General features: G+C 53.3%; 6 protein-coding genes across 6 annotated transcripts; 2 read left to right on the top strand and 4 right to left on the bottom strand.

Moving 5' to 3' along the window:
- Nucleotides 1-70: 70 nt before the first annotated feature.
- N7498_007055 (uncharacterized protein) lies at nucleotides 71-1,494 on the bottom strand (the record flags this gene model as incomplete). The annotated part of the gene is made up of 4 exons (XM_058454117.1): nucleotides 71-1,090; nucleotides 1,142-1,209; nucleotides 1,264-1,300; nucleotides 1,366-1,494. 4 exons carry the CDS (start codon nucleotides 1,492-1,494, stop codon nucleotides 71-73), a joined length of 1,254 nt encoding a protein of 417 aa, XP_058306366.1.
- A 1,183-nt stretch (nucleotides 1,495-2,677) lies between these two features.
- On the bottom strand, nucleotides 2,678-4,798 carry N7498_007054 (NADP-dependent isocitrate dehydrogenase; the record flags this gene model as incomplete). The annotated part of the gene is made up of 8 exons (XM_058454116.1): nucleotides 2,678-3,102; nucleotides 3,156-3,652; nucleotides 3,713-3,749; nucleotides 3,801-3,939; nucleotides 3,994-4,027; nucleotides 4,087-4,097; nucleotides 4,248-4,283; nucleotides 4,514-4,798. 8 exons carry the CDS (start codon nucleotides 4,796-4,798, stop codon nucleotides 2,678-2,680), a joined length of 1,464 nt encoding a protein of 487 aa, XP_058306365.1.
- Nucleotides 4,799-5,548: 750 nt separating this feature from the next.
- On the bottom strand, nucleotides 5,549-8,933 carry N7498_007053 (C-1-tetrahydrofolate synthase; the record flags this gene model as incomplete). The annotated part of the gene is made up of 5 exons (XM_058454115.1): nucleotides 5,549-5,752; nucleotides 5,811-8,338; nucleotides 8,398-8,435; nucleotides 8,490-8,510; nucleotides 8,582-8,933. The coding sequence occupies 5 exons, from the start codon at nucleotides 8,931-8,933 to the stop codon at nucleotides 5,644-5,646; spliced, it is 3,048 nt and encodes a 1,015-aa protein (XP_058306364.1). The 3' UTR covers nucleotides 5,549-5,643.
- A 425-nt stretch (nucleotides 8,934-9,358) lies between these two features.
- tif34 (translation initiation factor eIF3 subunit i) lies at nucleotides 9,359-11,035 on the top strand. The gene is made up of 4 exons (XM_058454114.1): nucleotides 9,359-9,516; nucleotides 9,578-10,096; nucleotides 10,150-10,266; nucleotides 10,319-11,035. Exons 1-4 carry the CDS (start codon nucleotides 9,490-9,492, stop codon nucleotides 10,676-10,678), a joined length of 1,023 nt encoding a protein of 340 aa, XP_058306363.1. The 5' UTR covers nucleotides 9,359-9,489; the 3' UTR covers nucleotides 10,679-11,035.
- A 612-nt stretch (nucleotides 11,036-11,647) lies between these two features.
- Nucleotides 11,648-12,175, bottom strand: mbf1 (multiprotein-bridging factor 1; the record flags this gene model as incomplete). The annotated part of the gene is made up of 2 exons (XM_058454113.1): nucleotides 11,648-11,956; nucleotides 12,017-12,175. 2 exons carry the CDS (start codon nucleotides 12,173-12,175, stop codon nucleotides 11,648-11,650), a joined length of 468 nt encoding a protein of 155 aa, XP_058306362.1.
- Nucleotides 12,176-13,482: 1,307 nt separating this feature from the next.
- On the top strand, nucleotides 13,483-14,380 carry N7498_007050 (O-methyltransferase; the record flags this gene model as incomplete). The annotated part of the gene is made up of 3 exons (XM_058454112.1): nucleotides 13,483-13,542; nucleotides 13,592-14,278; nucleotides 14,336-14,380. The coding sequence occupies 3 exons, from the start codon at nucleotides 13,483-13,485 to the stop codon at nucleotides 14,378-14,380; spliced, it is 792 nt and encodes a 263-aa protein (XP_058306361.1).
- Between the last annotated feature and the right edge of the window lie 518 nt (nucleotides 14,381-14,898).

The raw sequence follows: 14,898 nt of genomic DNA, 5'->3' as shown, positions 1-14,898 counted from the left end.
TATGTATGTACATGTCTCTAATATCATAAACCATTGTCTCTTATATGCAAGAAGTTGCAGAAAGGTTCCTTCAAATGGGAGCATTCATCCGCTCTTTATAATCCGGGAACTCGAAATCCCCCAAATCCCACTCAATAGCGGTATTCCAAGCCCCAGGAATCTCACCGCCACTTCCACTATTCAGCTCGGCCTCAAAATCCCGATCATGCGTGCCATCAGGCACAACAGTCATGCTTGGCGCCACGGGATCAGACCCAACCCTGAGCTCACGCACAACACGAATCGCATCGGGATCGCCTTCCGGCTCCTCTTTCGTGGTATTGTTCTCTGCGTTGTCCATCTTGGCAATAGTGGCTGAGTATTCGCCAGGACCGGAGAAAAAGACGTCGTTGTAGAAGATGCCACCATCTGGACCCTTTCCAGAGTCGTAGAAAGATGTTTTGCGGGACATGCGGCGGGTAGATGTGAGTTCGGTTGTGTTTGATGATTGTTTGTTTGCGGGGGAAGAATGAAGGGGTTGAGGGCGGAAGCAGAAGGAGAAGATGCGAGAGATGAAGGGGTGAAGTGGTGGAAGGCATGCGCAGATAATAGAAACGTTTGCTTCAAGGGAGGACCAGACGGCTGCCTTTTGGTTCGTTTTTGTGAAATCGCGGTCGTTGACCATGTTTACTAGCTCGTAGAGTCTGGCGGAGCTAGTCGCGATGACGAAGATGCCGACACCAAAAACAACCATTATTCCTGCTTTTTGGCGCTTGGGGAGCTTCAGTTTGGACAGGATGAACATTGGCATAACCAGGATCACGACGTCCGTGAAGATTTGCATGCCGGCGTTGGTGAACCAGACTGGTCCTGTCGGGAGGCAATGCTTCTGTACGGAGAGCTTCGATCCAGACCAGAATGCGCTGACGGGGCTGCAGAAAGCGAAGCCGCTGATGACCATCCATAGGCCTGCGACGATGAGGAAGGCCATCAATGTATAGTTGGCGATCAGGAAGCCGCGGTAGCGGAAGATGCGGGCATAGAGCACGAGTGCGGAGAGCTTGGAAAGAACCAAAGAGAGGTTGTAAAAGGGTATGGAAAGCCAGAGGTACTGCAGATTTGATCAGTATGAAGGTTGGCAAGTTCAGAGAGATCGACTTACTAGCATCTGGTGACGAATGTCCTCCTGTGGTAGGTCCTGTCGAGAGACACCAAGGCCATATTCGCGTTCTAGGAGTAATCAGCTTCCCGCCTTCTCCAAATACTCATTGAGGATCAACCTACGGACAATAATAAATGCGTAAAAGGTGATGGAGGATAGCTAGGATAGACGTCAGCATTGCACTTCCCACCCGAAGGCAATCATTAGGAGGTATGGAAACATACCAATGCAAGAGTGACAAGCAGGTCATCATATCCAGGGCTCTTGATCAGCCAAATCCGCGTCCACAGCCGGACGAGGACAAACAAGATCGCGAGGATGGTAAAGACCGTCGTGGTAGGCAAGACATTCATTATCTCCACGGGAACAAGCGTCGAGAAGCGCAGCCCAGTGGTATATCGTCAGTAATCAAGACGAGCGAATGTCAGTCCATTTGTTATAAAGGCAAGGTGAATCTCAATCGATGCACCATCACTTGCACGTCGCTTGGCTGAGTGAAACCACGAGATTCGAAAGGGCCAATCGCTGAAATGAAGCCCGGAATGCCGTGAAGAGATGCAATGTCAACGTGGAGAGAATCGAGATAGTCGAAATAGGTAACGAGGGAGGTAATTGTCCAGGAAGGTCTGCAGTTGCCTCAAATTCCTTCTCGCCGGTAGTTACCTCTTGCCCTCGCACTCAATTTCCGTTTGAATTCAACCCCTAGAGACACGACATTGGCCCAACCACGCATCCGCGCACGCCGCAATAGGCAACACACGGCCACCCATTGCGTCAAGGACATTAATATTACCCGGCCACGCCTCCACAACTCCGTCTCCCCCATCTAATTCGTGAAAATCAACGTGGACCCTGACCGAGATCATCCCGAATAGAGCCGCGACTCGCAGCTCGCAATCAGTCGACAATCCCCCGGCAACTCCATTGCATAGCGGAGAGGCTGGCCAACCGGAGGACCAGATAATGAACTTTATCACGGCGATCGGGCCCATGATTGGTCTTCGGCGGTGGGTGAAGATATCGTTAAGGTTTGGTTCCAATTAAAGTGCTCAGCTGGATCGCGAATGAGGCCCACGGCTAGACAAAGAAAGCACTCGGGATCGCCTCTTATCCTTGCCCCTTGGGATTGATGCGCATCTAGACTACCATAGTTTTCCACGTTGGCTCCGCGTGCTGTAACTTCATATACCGGAAACGGCTCGGAATCGCCGATTGTGAGGCTACCATATCATTGTTCACAACATCGGGGGAAATTCACCGCTGCGATCATGGCGACGGCTGAGGGTGGGAGAATATCCGGAGATTTTAGCCGCTGGACTGAATATGTGGCGGGCCTGGGCCCTCAGCCAGGGTCCATGGCGTTTTCCGACGGACTTCTAGTTCTACCGATAAGAGGAGGAAAGTATACAATAGCAAATTTTATTTCTCCACCCGCTGTACATTGCAGATAGACCGAGGCCCCCCGGGATCTAAGGGGGATGAGATATCATATAAGAATTGGGTAGACAAAGGGCAAATGGAAAACGCAAATCAAATCTAAAGGCGAGACTTGAGGTTGGACTTCAGGCGCCGCTCAACGGCAGCCATGTACTCGTTGGTGGTAACCCAGGCCTCACGCTCCTTCTGGCCACGGGCCAGGGCGAGATCCTTGGTCATGATACCCTCGTCGTTGACGACCTCAACGCAGGCGCGCTCGAGTTCCTCGGCAAAGGCGACGACGTCGGGGGTCTCGTCAAGCTTGCCGCGCTGCACCAGACCGCGGGTCCAGGCGAAGATAGAAGCAATGGGGTTGGTCGAGGTCTCGCGGCCCTTCTGGTGCTCGCGGTAGTGACGGGTCACGGTACCGTGAGCGGCCTCGGACTCGAAGGCCTCGCCGGAGGGGGTGACCAGGGTGGAGGTCATCAGACCGAGAGAGCCGAAGCCCTGGGCGACAATGTCGGACTGGACGTCGCCGTCGTAGTCTTGAAGAGATGTTAGATACGGGAAGAAAGGGGGTTAAACTGGGGACACGCACTCTTCAGGGCCATGACGAAGCCACCCTCGCTCTTGATCATCTGGGCGACCATGTCGTCAATGAGACGGTGCTCGTACCAGATCTTCTTGGCCTCAAAGTCCTTGGCGTAGTCCTTCTCGTAGACCTCCTGGAAGATATCCTTGAAACGGCCATCGTACTTCTTCAGGATGGTGTTCTTGGTGCTCATGTACAGGGGGAGACCCTTCATGAGAGCCATCTGGAAGGAGGCGTGGGCGAAGCCACGGATGGAGTCATCAGTGTTGTACTGGCACTGAGTAACACCGCCACCCTGGAAGTCGTACACCTGGATGTGCTCGGGCTTACCACCCTCGGGGGTGAAGACCAGCTCGAGCTTACCGGGACCGGGGATGACACGGTCCTGGGCACGATACTGGTCACCGAAGGCGTGGCGGCCAATGACGATGGGCTTGTTCCATCCAGGGACCAGACGGGGAATGGCGGGGATGATGATGGGCTCACGGAAGACGGTACCACCGCTACCAAGATCGTTAGTTGAATTTACCCCGTAGTCAATTGAAGATCACGTCTTCACTCACAGGATGTTACGGATGGTGCCGTTGGGGGAGAGCCACACTGGCAAGGGTTAGTTTCCGATGCATCGCACGGGTAGCAAAACAAGCTTACTCTTCTTCAGCTTAAACTCCTCAACACGGGCCTCATCAGGAGTGATGGTGGCACACTTGACACCGACACCGTACTTCTTGATAGCCTCGGCGGCCTCAACGGTGACCTGGTCATCGGTCTGGTCACGGTATTCAAGACCCTATCCAGAAGGATCAGCAATACATCCCGGAGGTCATCGGCGAGATCGACTTACCAGATCGTAGTACTTCAGGTCGATATCCAGGAACCTAATTGGATAAATTTAGTTCACTGCATGAAGATCATTTCTCCCATTCGTCAGACTTACGGCAGAATCAACTATCGAAAAGCAACGTTAGCCTCGGTATTAAAGAGTGGACCAGTCCAATTGAGACGCATGAGAGCGCATGCGGTCTGCAAGCTGCAACAGGGGGCTGATCATGCACGGTCTGGACCAGGATGGATGAGGGGCACAGTTCCGAGGCTTACCTTTTCCCTGATTTCTTGCCAGATAATACGGGTCATCTATAAAGGCACGAAGATCCACCGTTAGTGAATGGTCCAAAGTGGCAATGATATTGCGCAGCGTCCTGACTCGGGTGGATTGGCACATGAACGGGTTTGGGAACCCCGTTTTCCCCCGCGTCCGATGACGGACGAGACGAAAATGCCCCAGCCGAAGCCACGAGACCGAGCTTGTGATACGTCCGAATGCACGAGTGTCTAGAACTATAAAAAGGGGGAAGGTTCCGTACCTCGTCACCATCCAGTTCCACCACCGGGTTCTTAACCTTGATCTTGGTCTCGGACGCCATGGTGCGGGTTTGATTCAGGTACAGAGAAGGAGTCGATCCGGACCAGCGGGAAACAGTAGCGAGTCTCTGAGGGCGAGCAAGAGAAACGAAGGAGATGCTTCTTTTGGAGGAGATGGAAGAGGAAGAAGAGAAGAGACGAGAAGAGACGGAGAGAGGGGCGGGAGGGGCAGCAGTCAGGGTCAGGGACCGGCGCGCGAAAGCGGAACTGGACCGAAGGGCGTTCATCGTGGATGTCACTATGGCCGGCAAGTCAGCGCGACTTTCTCTCTTTCTGTTTGGCTCGGAGTTCAGGTCGGCAGCTTTCGCAAGCCGCCGTGTCGAACAACCGAGGGTACGATACTCGGCAGAAAGGATGTCAGTGGAGCGGGTGCGGCGCGATGCACGTCACGGTTGGACTCGGCCAACCCTTTTTCCCGCCACTCGTTCTGGGGGAAGGCCGGCGCAACACGGAAACACCCGGAGCAGAGCGAGAAAGCAAATGGAATGGGGGAATTACCGAGCAGCAGTAGTGTAGCTGGAGGCGAAAGAGAAATAAAGAGCCTTGTCTGGGGAAATCAGCGCGCGTGTCGTCTCTTTTGAACCGTTTCTTCCGTTGCAAGCGCCGAAGCCGGACGTCACGAGACTCTTCCGTGCTCTAATTTTATTTGATTTTCACTTCCCCAATTGCCTAGGTAAGACTTCCAGAGGCTCCTGACTCACGATCGATCTGCTATTCAGACGAGTGAGAGGCGTCGTACACTCCTCCACCGACCCGCCCCGGCTTTAGAGCTTTCCCGGAGCTCGGAGCGACTCTCCGCGGCTTCACCGAAGATCTTCATTTGACTACGGGAAACGATCTCCCGAATTGCACCATCTTTTTTTGCACGTAGGGAGGACCATGGACGATGTAATATGCAATTGATTTGAATCCCAGCTGCTTCCACTGCTGAAAATGTCTCCGTCTAAAGATCCCGCTCCGATCGGACGCTGGATTATCCTGGTACTGTATGTGTTGAAGACCACGGGCAATAACCGATGGGTGTATATACAAGCTCCAATCCATCCAACCTAAATCGGACAAAAAGTACCGTCTAGAACAGTCCGTCGATTTCCCCGGTCTCGGGATCGATGTCCACATTAAGATAGCCCGGTGCCGTGGGCAGTCCGGGGATCGTCTGGATGTCGGCCGCCAGGGCGTAACTGGGCCGAGTTAGCACATAGGGAGAATTATAAGGTCGGTGCGTGTGGGGAAACTTACAGATACCCTGCGCCAACGGCCAATCTGACGTCCCGGATGGGCACGGTGAAGCCGGTCGGGGCTCCCTTCAGGGCCGGGTCGTGACTGAGCGAGTATTGTGTCTTGGCGATACAGATCGGCAGGTTGGCGAAGCCCTGCTTGGTGTAGGTGTCCACCTTCTTCTGGGCCAGCTCGCTGAACTCGACTTTGTCGGCACCGTACATGGACTTGCCGATGCGCTCAATGCGCTCCTGGATGCTGCCGTTCAGGTCGTACAGCAACTGGAAGTTCTTGGGCTTGGAGCTGGCAGCCAGAACGGCCTTGGCCAGGTCAATGGCGCCGGCTCCACCCTCAGCCCAGTGGTTCGCCGGGACGGCGTCCTCGGCACCAGCAGCAATGGCCTCTTCCTTGATGACATTGATCTCAGCCTCGGTGTCAGTCTCGAACTTGTTAATCGCGACGACAACCGGGATGCCGTACTGCTTGGCATTGGCGATGTGCTTGCGCAGGTTGACACATCCCTTGCGGAGGATCTCCACGTTCTCGGTGCGGTAGACCTCGTGCAGAGCGCCTCCGGGGGTGATCTCGGGACCGCCGCCGTGCACCTTCAGCGCACGGACCGTAGCCACAATGACAACGGTATCGGGAGATAGTCCCGATGATCGGCACTTGATGTTGAAGAAACGCTCACCACCCATGGTGAAGTCGAAGCCAGCCTCAGTGACCACGAAACCGGTCTGGGCGTCGTGGTCCTCATCTGGCTCGGTACCGGCCAGCTTCAGAGCCAGCTTATCGGCAATAACCGAGCTAGCTCCGATACTGATGTTGGCGAAAGGGCCGGCGTGAACCAGAACGGGAGTTCCTTCCAAGCTCTGCATCAGGTTGGGCTTGATAGCATCCTTCATGAGGGCAGCAAGGGCGCCACCGGCACCGATGTCGTCACAGGTAACGGGGTCGCCGTTCTTGGAGGTGGCCACGACCATGCGACCGAGGCGCTCGCGCATGTCCGCTAGGTTGTTGCTCAGGGCGAGAATAGCCATACATTCACTGGCAACAGAGATATCGAAGCCGGTCTCGCGGGAAAGACCCTTCTCGGTAGGGGCCTGGCCAACGGTGATACCGCGCAGGTGACGGTCGTTGACATCCAGCACGCGACGCCAGGTAATCGTCTCCGGGTCAATGTCTAGGCGGGCGAACCGGCGGAGTTCGTCCTCGGTCAGTTCATCGGGGTTGGTCTTCTGGATACCAAGCTTCTCCAGGCGGCGGAACATGACAGGCTTAAACTCGCGCTTGCCATTCTTGGCGGGCACCAAACGCTTGTAGAGAGCGCCGTCCTTTTGTGTAGACTCGTGGAACATACGGGTCTCAATGGCCGCAGCGAGAAGGTTGTTGGCGGCAGTGATGGCGTGAATGTCACCGGTTAAGTGCAGGTTGAACTCGTCCATAGGAATAACCTGACTGTAGCCACCACCAGCGGCTCCGCCCTTGATGCCGAAGGTCGGGCCCTGGCTAGGCTGGCGGACGTTGGCAAAGGTGACACGGTTCAGGTGGGCACCGAGGGCCTGAGTAAGACCCAGAGTTGTAGTCGATTTGCCCTCGCCAAGAGGAGTAGGTGTAATGCCGCAGACCAGCACATAGCGTCCGTTGCGGCGGTGGGCGAGGCGGTCCAGAACATCGAGGCTGACCTTGGCCTTGGTGTGGCCGTAGGGCTCCAGCTCGTGGTAGGCAATGCCAACCTCTGAGGCAATCTTGGTAATGGCCTTGGGGTACTGAGCTCGGGAGATCGCGATGTCAGAAGGGACAGGGCTCTCCAATCGAATGGGAAGCGGAGTGATGCGGCGGTCCTTCTGCTTTTCGAAGTATGTCTTAGCGGAGTGAACCACGTTCTTCAGCAGCATGGCCACGGTCATAGGGCCAACACCGCCGGGAACCGGGGTGATCTGCGAAGCCACCCGGGAGGCCGACTCGAACTCGACATCGCCGACGAGACGCTGTCCAGACTTCTTGGTCTCATCGGGCTTGTAGTTGATACCGACGTCAATGACGACAGCACCGGGCTTCAGCCAGTCGCCCACAACCATCTCAGTCTTTCCAATGGCAGCGACAACGATGTCGGCGCTCTTCACGATGCGCGCGATATCGGGGGTCTTGGAGTGGCACACGGTGACGGTGGCATCGGCATTCTTCAGCAGGTAGCTGACGGGACTACCGACAATGTCGCTGCGACCAAGAACAACAGCCTCCTTGCCGGCAGGGTCGACACCGCTAGCCTTCAGCAGCTCCATCACAGCAAGCGGGGTGCATGGAATGAAGAGCGGGCGGCCGCCACGCTTGGCGAGCTCACCAATGTTAATTGCGCCGAATCCATCGACATCCTTCTCATCTGAGACCGCCGAGGTGATGGTGTGCTCCGACATGTGGCTAGGGAGGGGCAATTGGACCAAAATACCGTGCACGGCGGGGTCATTGTTGGCCTTGATGATCTCCTGGAGCAGCTCCGACTCCGTGCTCGACTCGGAGATGTTGTTCAAAGTGCAGATGATGTTTGCCTTTAAGGGTTGATGTCAGACAGAATCAATTGTGGGGTTTGATAAGAGGGCACAATTACCTCCTGGGCGGCCTTCAGCTTCATGCGCACATAGGTACCTGGACCGCATTAGCTGAGTGCTCTCGAGCACTGCTCCGTAGAAGGTAACTGACTGGAATCGGACCGATTGCCAACTATATATCAGAATCAAAATTAGCCATTGACTCATGTGTGAATCCTCATATGGCGTCGGGGATGAGCTTACCCTGGAAGATGACCAGGTTAGGCTTGAATCTGGGGTTGGACTCCTGAGTCTTCTCAATCTCAGCCTTAAGACCTTCGCGGATGCTCTTGGCAATTGCGGTGCCATCGATCTTGGACGCCATGATTGCGGAGCTGCCAAGGGTGCGATGAGAAGCGGCGGCCGGCGAGATTAAAAAACCACTCGGTGGAGACGGAGCAGACAACCGTACAATTGATCGTCTAACCCCTCGTGCGGAGGAAAAGTGCTTAAAGGAGAGAGGAGACCGCGGAGAGAAGGTGGGGAGACGAAAATTGACCGCGCGCACTTTAAGGAAAAAGTGATGGCGGGGACCCGCGGCGGGGAAAGGTGCCATGAATACGAATGCCTCTTTTGGGGCGATAATCCTCGGTGACTTTGTTTGCGATCGGGACCACAAGGAATCTCACCAGCTCGTTGAGGAGATGGAAAGAATCAGAGCAACTGTTAGAGCACGCGCAACCTTCTCAGTAACGTTAAAATATACCCCGCACGCTCCGGCGCTGCTACATTGCTCTTGGTCCTCGTACGAGTCTCGGCTTCCGACGGGGATGTCTACAGCAAGGGATCGTCGCCTAAGGCAGCGAAGGAGATCTTCGGATGAGTCATGGCGATCTGCCCGGGCCCCGGATTAAAGTAGCACCGCGGATAGGGTTAGGGCAGAGGGGTACGGTCACGTGTAGATACCGGAACAATGAAAGCTCCGAAAAGCGGGATTCGATACGGTCGAGTCTTGGCGCTGACTGGGCGAGTGTGCGATCAAATTCACTAGTCAAAGAAAGTGAGGTTGACGAGATTGACCCCCCGGTATACCCGCCCTCCTCCTACAACCACCCCTCCTCAGTCAATCCTTTCTCTGCGATCTCCGGTCGTAAACTCTTGACCCATTCAAGATGCGGCCTATTTTGCTTTCCGGCCATGTACGTGCGAATTCTCCCACCGTCGGATCCACAAACTAACAACGACCCTTTCGGGTTACAGGAACGGTCCCTGAATCAGATCAAGTTCAACAGCGATGGCGACCTCCTCTTCTCGGTGGCGAAGGATAAGATTGTGTGCGCATGGTGGTCCGCCAACGGCGAGCGTCTCGGAACCTACCAGGGTCACCAGGGTGCCATCTGGACTGTCGATGTCAGCCCCAACACCGTTCTTCTTGCGACTGGATCAGCAGACAACACCGTGCGGCTATGGAACATTAAGACTGGCGAATGCGTGAAGGTGTGGGATTTCCCGACGGCTGTGAAGCGCGTGGCATTTTCCCCGGATGGCAGCAAGCTGTTGGCTGTGACGGAGAAGCGTATGGGTTACCTGGGTACCATTGTCGTTCTCGATATTAAGTACGGTGACGGCAAGTTGGGCAACCTCGAGGATCAGGCCGACGAACCGAGTTTGCGCATTACTTGTGAGGACAGCAAGGCGACAGTCGCAGGGTGGAGCTTCCTCGCCAAGTACATCATTGCGGGACACGAGGATGGCAGCGTCAGCCAGTATGACCCGAAGGTAGGTTGATTCTGGATCGTCCAAACAAGCATCAAAGCTGACATGTTGCGCAGACCGGTGAGCAGCTGGAGAACGTCCAGGCCCACGAGTTCGACCACCAGATCAACGACATCCAATTCTCCCAAGACCGCACGTCCTTCCTTACCGCCTCGAAAGACAAGTCCGCGAAGGTAGGCACATCTGAAGCATTTCTAGCACGCAGCTTCCTCTAACAACCCTTAGCTTATTTCCGCTCGCAACCTCGCCATCATGAAGACCTACCCCGCCGACACTCCCCTCAACTCCGCCGCTATCACCCCGAAGAAGGACTACGTGATTTTGGGTGGTGGTCAGGCCGCCATGGATGTCACAACTACCTCTGCTCGCCAGGGTAAATTCGAGGCTCGCTTCTACCACAAGATCTTCGAAGATGAGATCGGCCGTGTCCGTGGCCACTTCGGTCCCCTCAACACCATCGACGTTCACCCCGCCGGTACTGCCTACGCCTCTGGTGGTGAGGACGGTTACGTGCGTATCCACCACTTCGATAAGCCGTACTTCGACTTCATGTACGAGGTGGAGCGGGAGCAGCTGCGGAAGTAAGGGAATGAAGATACGACCGAAAAAGTACAGAAGATTCGAGTCATGCGCTTGTGTGTATGTGTTTTATGATGCGAACAAGGCTCGGGACGCTTTTTTTTCCCCTACGAGTCTGGCATAGAGATGAGACGATGACCTTTCGAGGCACGGTTTCTCATTTCTTGATTACATGATCAACCGGAGTTGGTACCCCCTTTGTTATTGATTTGGTTTAATAAAAGATGGCTTGCTTCACATTCTGGGTTCGCCAGATATGAGTTCCTTCCGAGGTGCGTGTGGAGCCACTGTTACCCTAGGGTACCAGCGGAGGATATGCATATCACGACATAGACAATACGAAGCTTTTCAAAACTTCAAACACTGGTTTACTAGGCTGTATATTTGTAGAGTCGGCCGACACCTCTGTACATAGGTTCAAATGTCACAAAACAGCCCATGACTTGCATTGCATGTTCATCATTCTGGACACCCAGGGCAACTCGTTGGGTGGTTTGAACAGGGGGAAACTGCTGGGATTCGTGCCATGTTTTTGCCTTCCTCATCCAAACTACTACATTCAAAATGACAACCCTCGGAATCTCGTAAAGATACACGGCTCATTCTCTCTCCCTGTATCTTCATCACACAAGTGCTAGACTGCATATCTCGACCCTGTATACTGAAACAACCTCGGAACATCCGCAAAGGTTGCCACTCTACTTATCCTAGAAAGAAGATGTTTCAAAAGGTTGAATTCGAGGTATCTCATTTATACATTTTTATGAAAATTTCTCTAAGCCCATTTCCATGCAAGGCCAGCGCTAATCCGACCATCAGAAAAGGAAACCCAAAAAAGACAGCTCATTTCATCTCGTGGGAAAAACAGGAGGAGGACATATCAATCATCAGAAAACCAGAAAAGCAAAGAAACTTTAATTTGTCCCGGTCTCATCCCCAAGAAGTTAAAGCCGTGGGCTCACCCCCGATCCGAGTTTATTTCTTCTTGGGGAACTTCTCTGCACCAATGTCGGTACCACGGAGCTTGACGTTGAGCACGCGCTCCATCGCACCGAGAACCTTCTGGTCCGGCGTCGCAGTGCCCCGCTCGAAGTCCTGCACGATGGTGATGGTGGTGTTGCACTTGGTGGCCAGCTCCTTCTGCGTCATCTTGTAACCGTCCTCGTTGCGGCGCTTCTTGATTGCCTCGGCGACGGCGTAACCGACGGTCTTGGGCTTGATGATGTCGTCGCTGCGGTCGACCTTGGTCAAGTGCTGGCCCTCGGGGGCTCCTGCCTTCGCGGACTGTGGGGGGAGAATTAGTTCACTGTATGGAAGGAGGCGGTTTGGGACGGTTCAACTTACGACATTGCCGGTGGTGTACTTCTTCTCAGTTGCGAGGATACCGCCAGAGCGCTGGGCGGCGTTCAAGGCGCTCTTGCCCTTGACGACAGTCTCACGGGGGCCACCGGCGCCGCCGCGGGTCTTGCTGCCAATCTTGGTAACGGAGTTCCAGTCTTCCATTTTGTATGAGTGATTTGACGGTGATCTGAGGATGTGGTGGGTTGGAGGGGGTAGGTGGGGTATGTCGACGCTCGCGTGAGGTTGAAGATGCAATTTATACTGGCGGCACAGAAGCTTCTCGAGGGAGAGAGTCACGCGCTAACCCGTTTAGGCTTAGTGTAATCACAGAACAATCGACTGATGCTCGCTGTATTCAGTTATCTCCGTCTTTATATCTACTTTTTGGCTTATAAATGCATTCTTACTTAACTCCATGATTAATTCCGCCTCTTTTCATGACATTCCGTCGGGAGCTATGAGTTGGGGGCGATGTCAAAGATTTGGTGCCGTTCGGCTGCCCTACCCATGTTGCCACATTTGTTTTTCACTAAATGAGCCTTTGCCACAAGCACTTCTGAATAAGCGCGCGGCACAATTGGATCTCTTTCAATTCTCTCATCCTCCTTACTCACTACTTCGGTAAGTCTACCTGATCTTTTCAACGACTAGCCATATCCTAGATGAAATCATCGGTATAATGTTGTGATCTCACCGACCCACTTGATGTCATACCCCTAGGGCCATTGCATTGAACCCTCAGCGATACCCTACAGGCCACGAGAAATGCAATTGCCCCGTTTGGTGTCATTTTCAAATCATGTTGACTCATCTTTAACCCTGTGTCGCTAGGGGCCAAACTCATCGATTCTCCCGTTTAGGACCCCGACTGCCCCGCAGAGAGGCTGAGTGGGGATGCACGCACGGTACCTTCGTAACAGGCGGGCAGATGTCGACCTATTTCGCGGCAGTGGCCTGCACTCAACCTGAATCGAATTTGAAGGAAACGTATCGTCTATTTGCTTCCCACAGGCCGGTCTTCTGATCGTTTTCAATTATCCGTGTAATCAATGTAGAGCCTTGTAGTCATCTCCGATCGAACGATCAAGGTCCGAACACGCTTAACCCCGCAAGGCTGGGAACAAAACAATGCAATGTGATTCAAATGAAGTAGAAAGAAAGTAAGTGAGATATCGGTGTCTAGATATTGTCTCCAAAGCCCACGGCTCGGAGGATCGACATGTCGCCTATCTCCGACCGGAAAGTTAATCTTGGACTCGGGGTTTCCTTTTTGAGTCCCATATCTCCAGGAATCCCAAAAGGTACATATCTCCAGAAACACCGAGAGACATGGTGTGCCTGTATAGAACTATAAGTATTTAGGAATAATCGAGTCATCTAAGTAGACTACAGCGACAATTAACCACAGCTTTCACAACGCATCATATCCGGGACAATTAGTATCAACTTCCGCGCGAGAGAAAAGCACGATGTCGAACCGACCAAACGCTCCGCCTGCTCACACCCTGGGCCCGAAGGCCCTTGCTCTGGTAGGTTCAATATTGAGTTTTTGAGATTCCCAATTCTAATGAGGGTTAGGATGGCCGCGAGGTTGACCTCCTCCACTACATTCATAACCGACCAGACATCAAGCAACTGCGCGGAAACCCGCAAAAGGTCATCGCTGCCATCGATGATTACCACTCAGAGTTCAACATTCTCATGAATGTTGGTGCTGTCAAGGGAGCGTTCGTAACCGATCTGATCGCAGAACGCAAGCCATCGGTGATGATCGAACTCGGCGGTTACGTGGGCTACTCTGCCATTCTTTTCGGCGACGCGATCCGAGCGAATGGAGGAAAGCAGTTCTTGAGCATTGAGAAAAACCCAGAAGTGGCTGCTGTCGCCAACCAGCTTGTTGATTTAGCTGGGCTACGTGATACAGTTCGCATTCTTGTCGGGCCCAGCGATGAGGTCCTGCGGGAGCTTGTTCGTGATCGCAAGGAAATTACTCAGGTAGAGATGATTTTCATTGATCACTGGCAAAAGTTGTATCGACCAGATTTGTGGCTGCTTGAAGAATTAGATGTCTTGATTCCCGGGACCTCGGTGCTCCTCGCTGATAATGTGATCATGCCTGGCGCACCGGAGTATTTGGAGTGGGTGCAGGCCACGACTGGGCAGAAGAGAGAGTTGGTCAAGAAGCTGGATGTTGGATCGCTCACACCAAACCCGAATCTCGTGTATGAGACCACTGTTTCTGAATTTGACACTACGTTTGGAAAGGTACGTCTCATTTCTCCCGTGGTCCATCTAAATGAAATACTGATTTATGGAAACCAGGACGGTGTGGCGGTTACTCGAGTAATGGGGGAGCAGAGTGCTTGAGACTTGAATGCGTCTATGGTTTCATCGCTTGAAATCGCATCATCATTTGTTGGTCCCGCAGGCTTAAGAAGCAAAAGTACACTAAAAGCATAGGGCAAGAGCTGGGCAAAGAATGGCATATTTCAATGAATTTACATAGCTCGCGCCAATCTATTCCTATTAACAAAGTCTATAATAGCCAGCTCCCATTCCTAGATCTCTCCTATCCTATATAATTCAATTGGAGCTGACCTTCTAACGCCCGAAGTTTCACTAACAATGATCTACAAGTGCCATGATTCTTTAGGGAAAGAGGGGCCCTCGATTGATCCCATGTCACAAGCAATTCGTCATAAGGAAAATGAACTTATTCATACAGATGGAATCCAGTTTCTGTTTATTGTAAGGGTTACTCCACGTATTGCCGGATACCACCTCGATAGATATCACACCAGATGTCCTTTCGTGTCTCATGCCGCTCGTCAGTGCAGGCAAAACAATGGCCCCCAAAGCTGTAATACCGTCTAGTAATACAGCCT

This window comes from Penicillium cinerascens (genome assembly GCF_028974065.1).
Source record: "Penicillium cinerascens strain IBT 15544 chromosome Unknown contig_9_segment0_segment0, whole genome shotgun sequence".
Lineage (NCBI taxonomy): Eukaryota > Fungi > Ascomycota > Eurotiomycetes > Eurotiales > Aspergillaceae > Penicillium > Penicillium cinerascens.
This window is presented reverse-complemented; position numbering and strand designations above follow the sequence as displayed.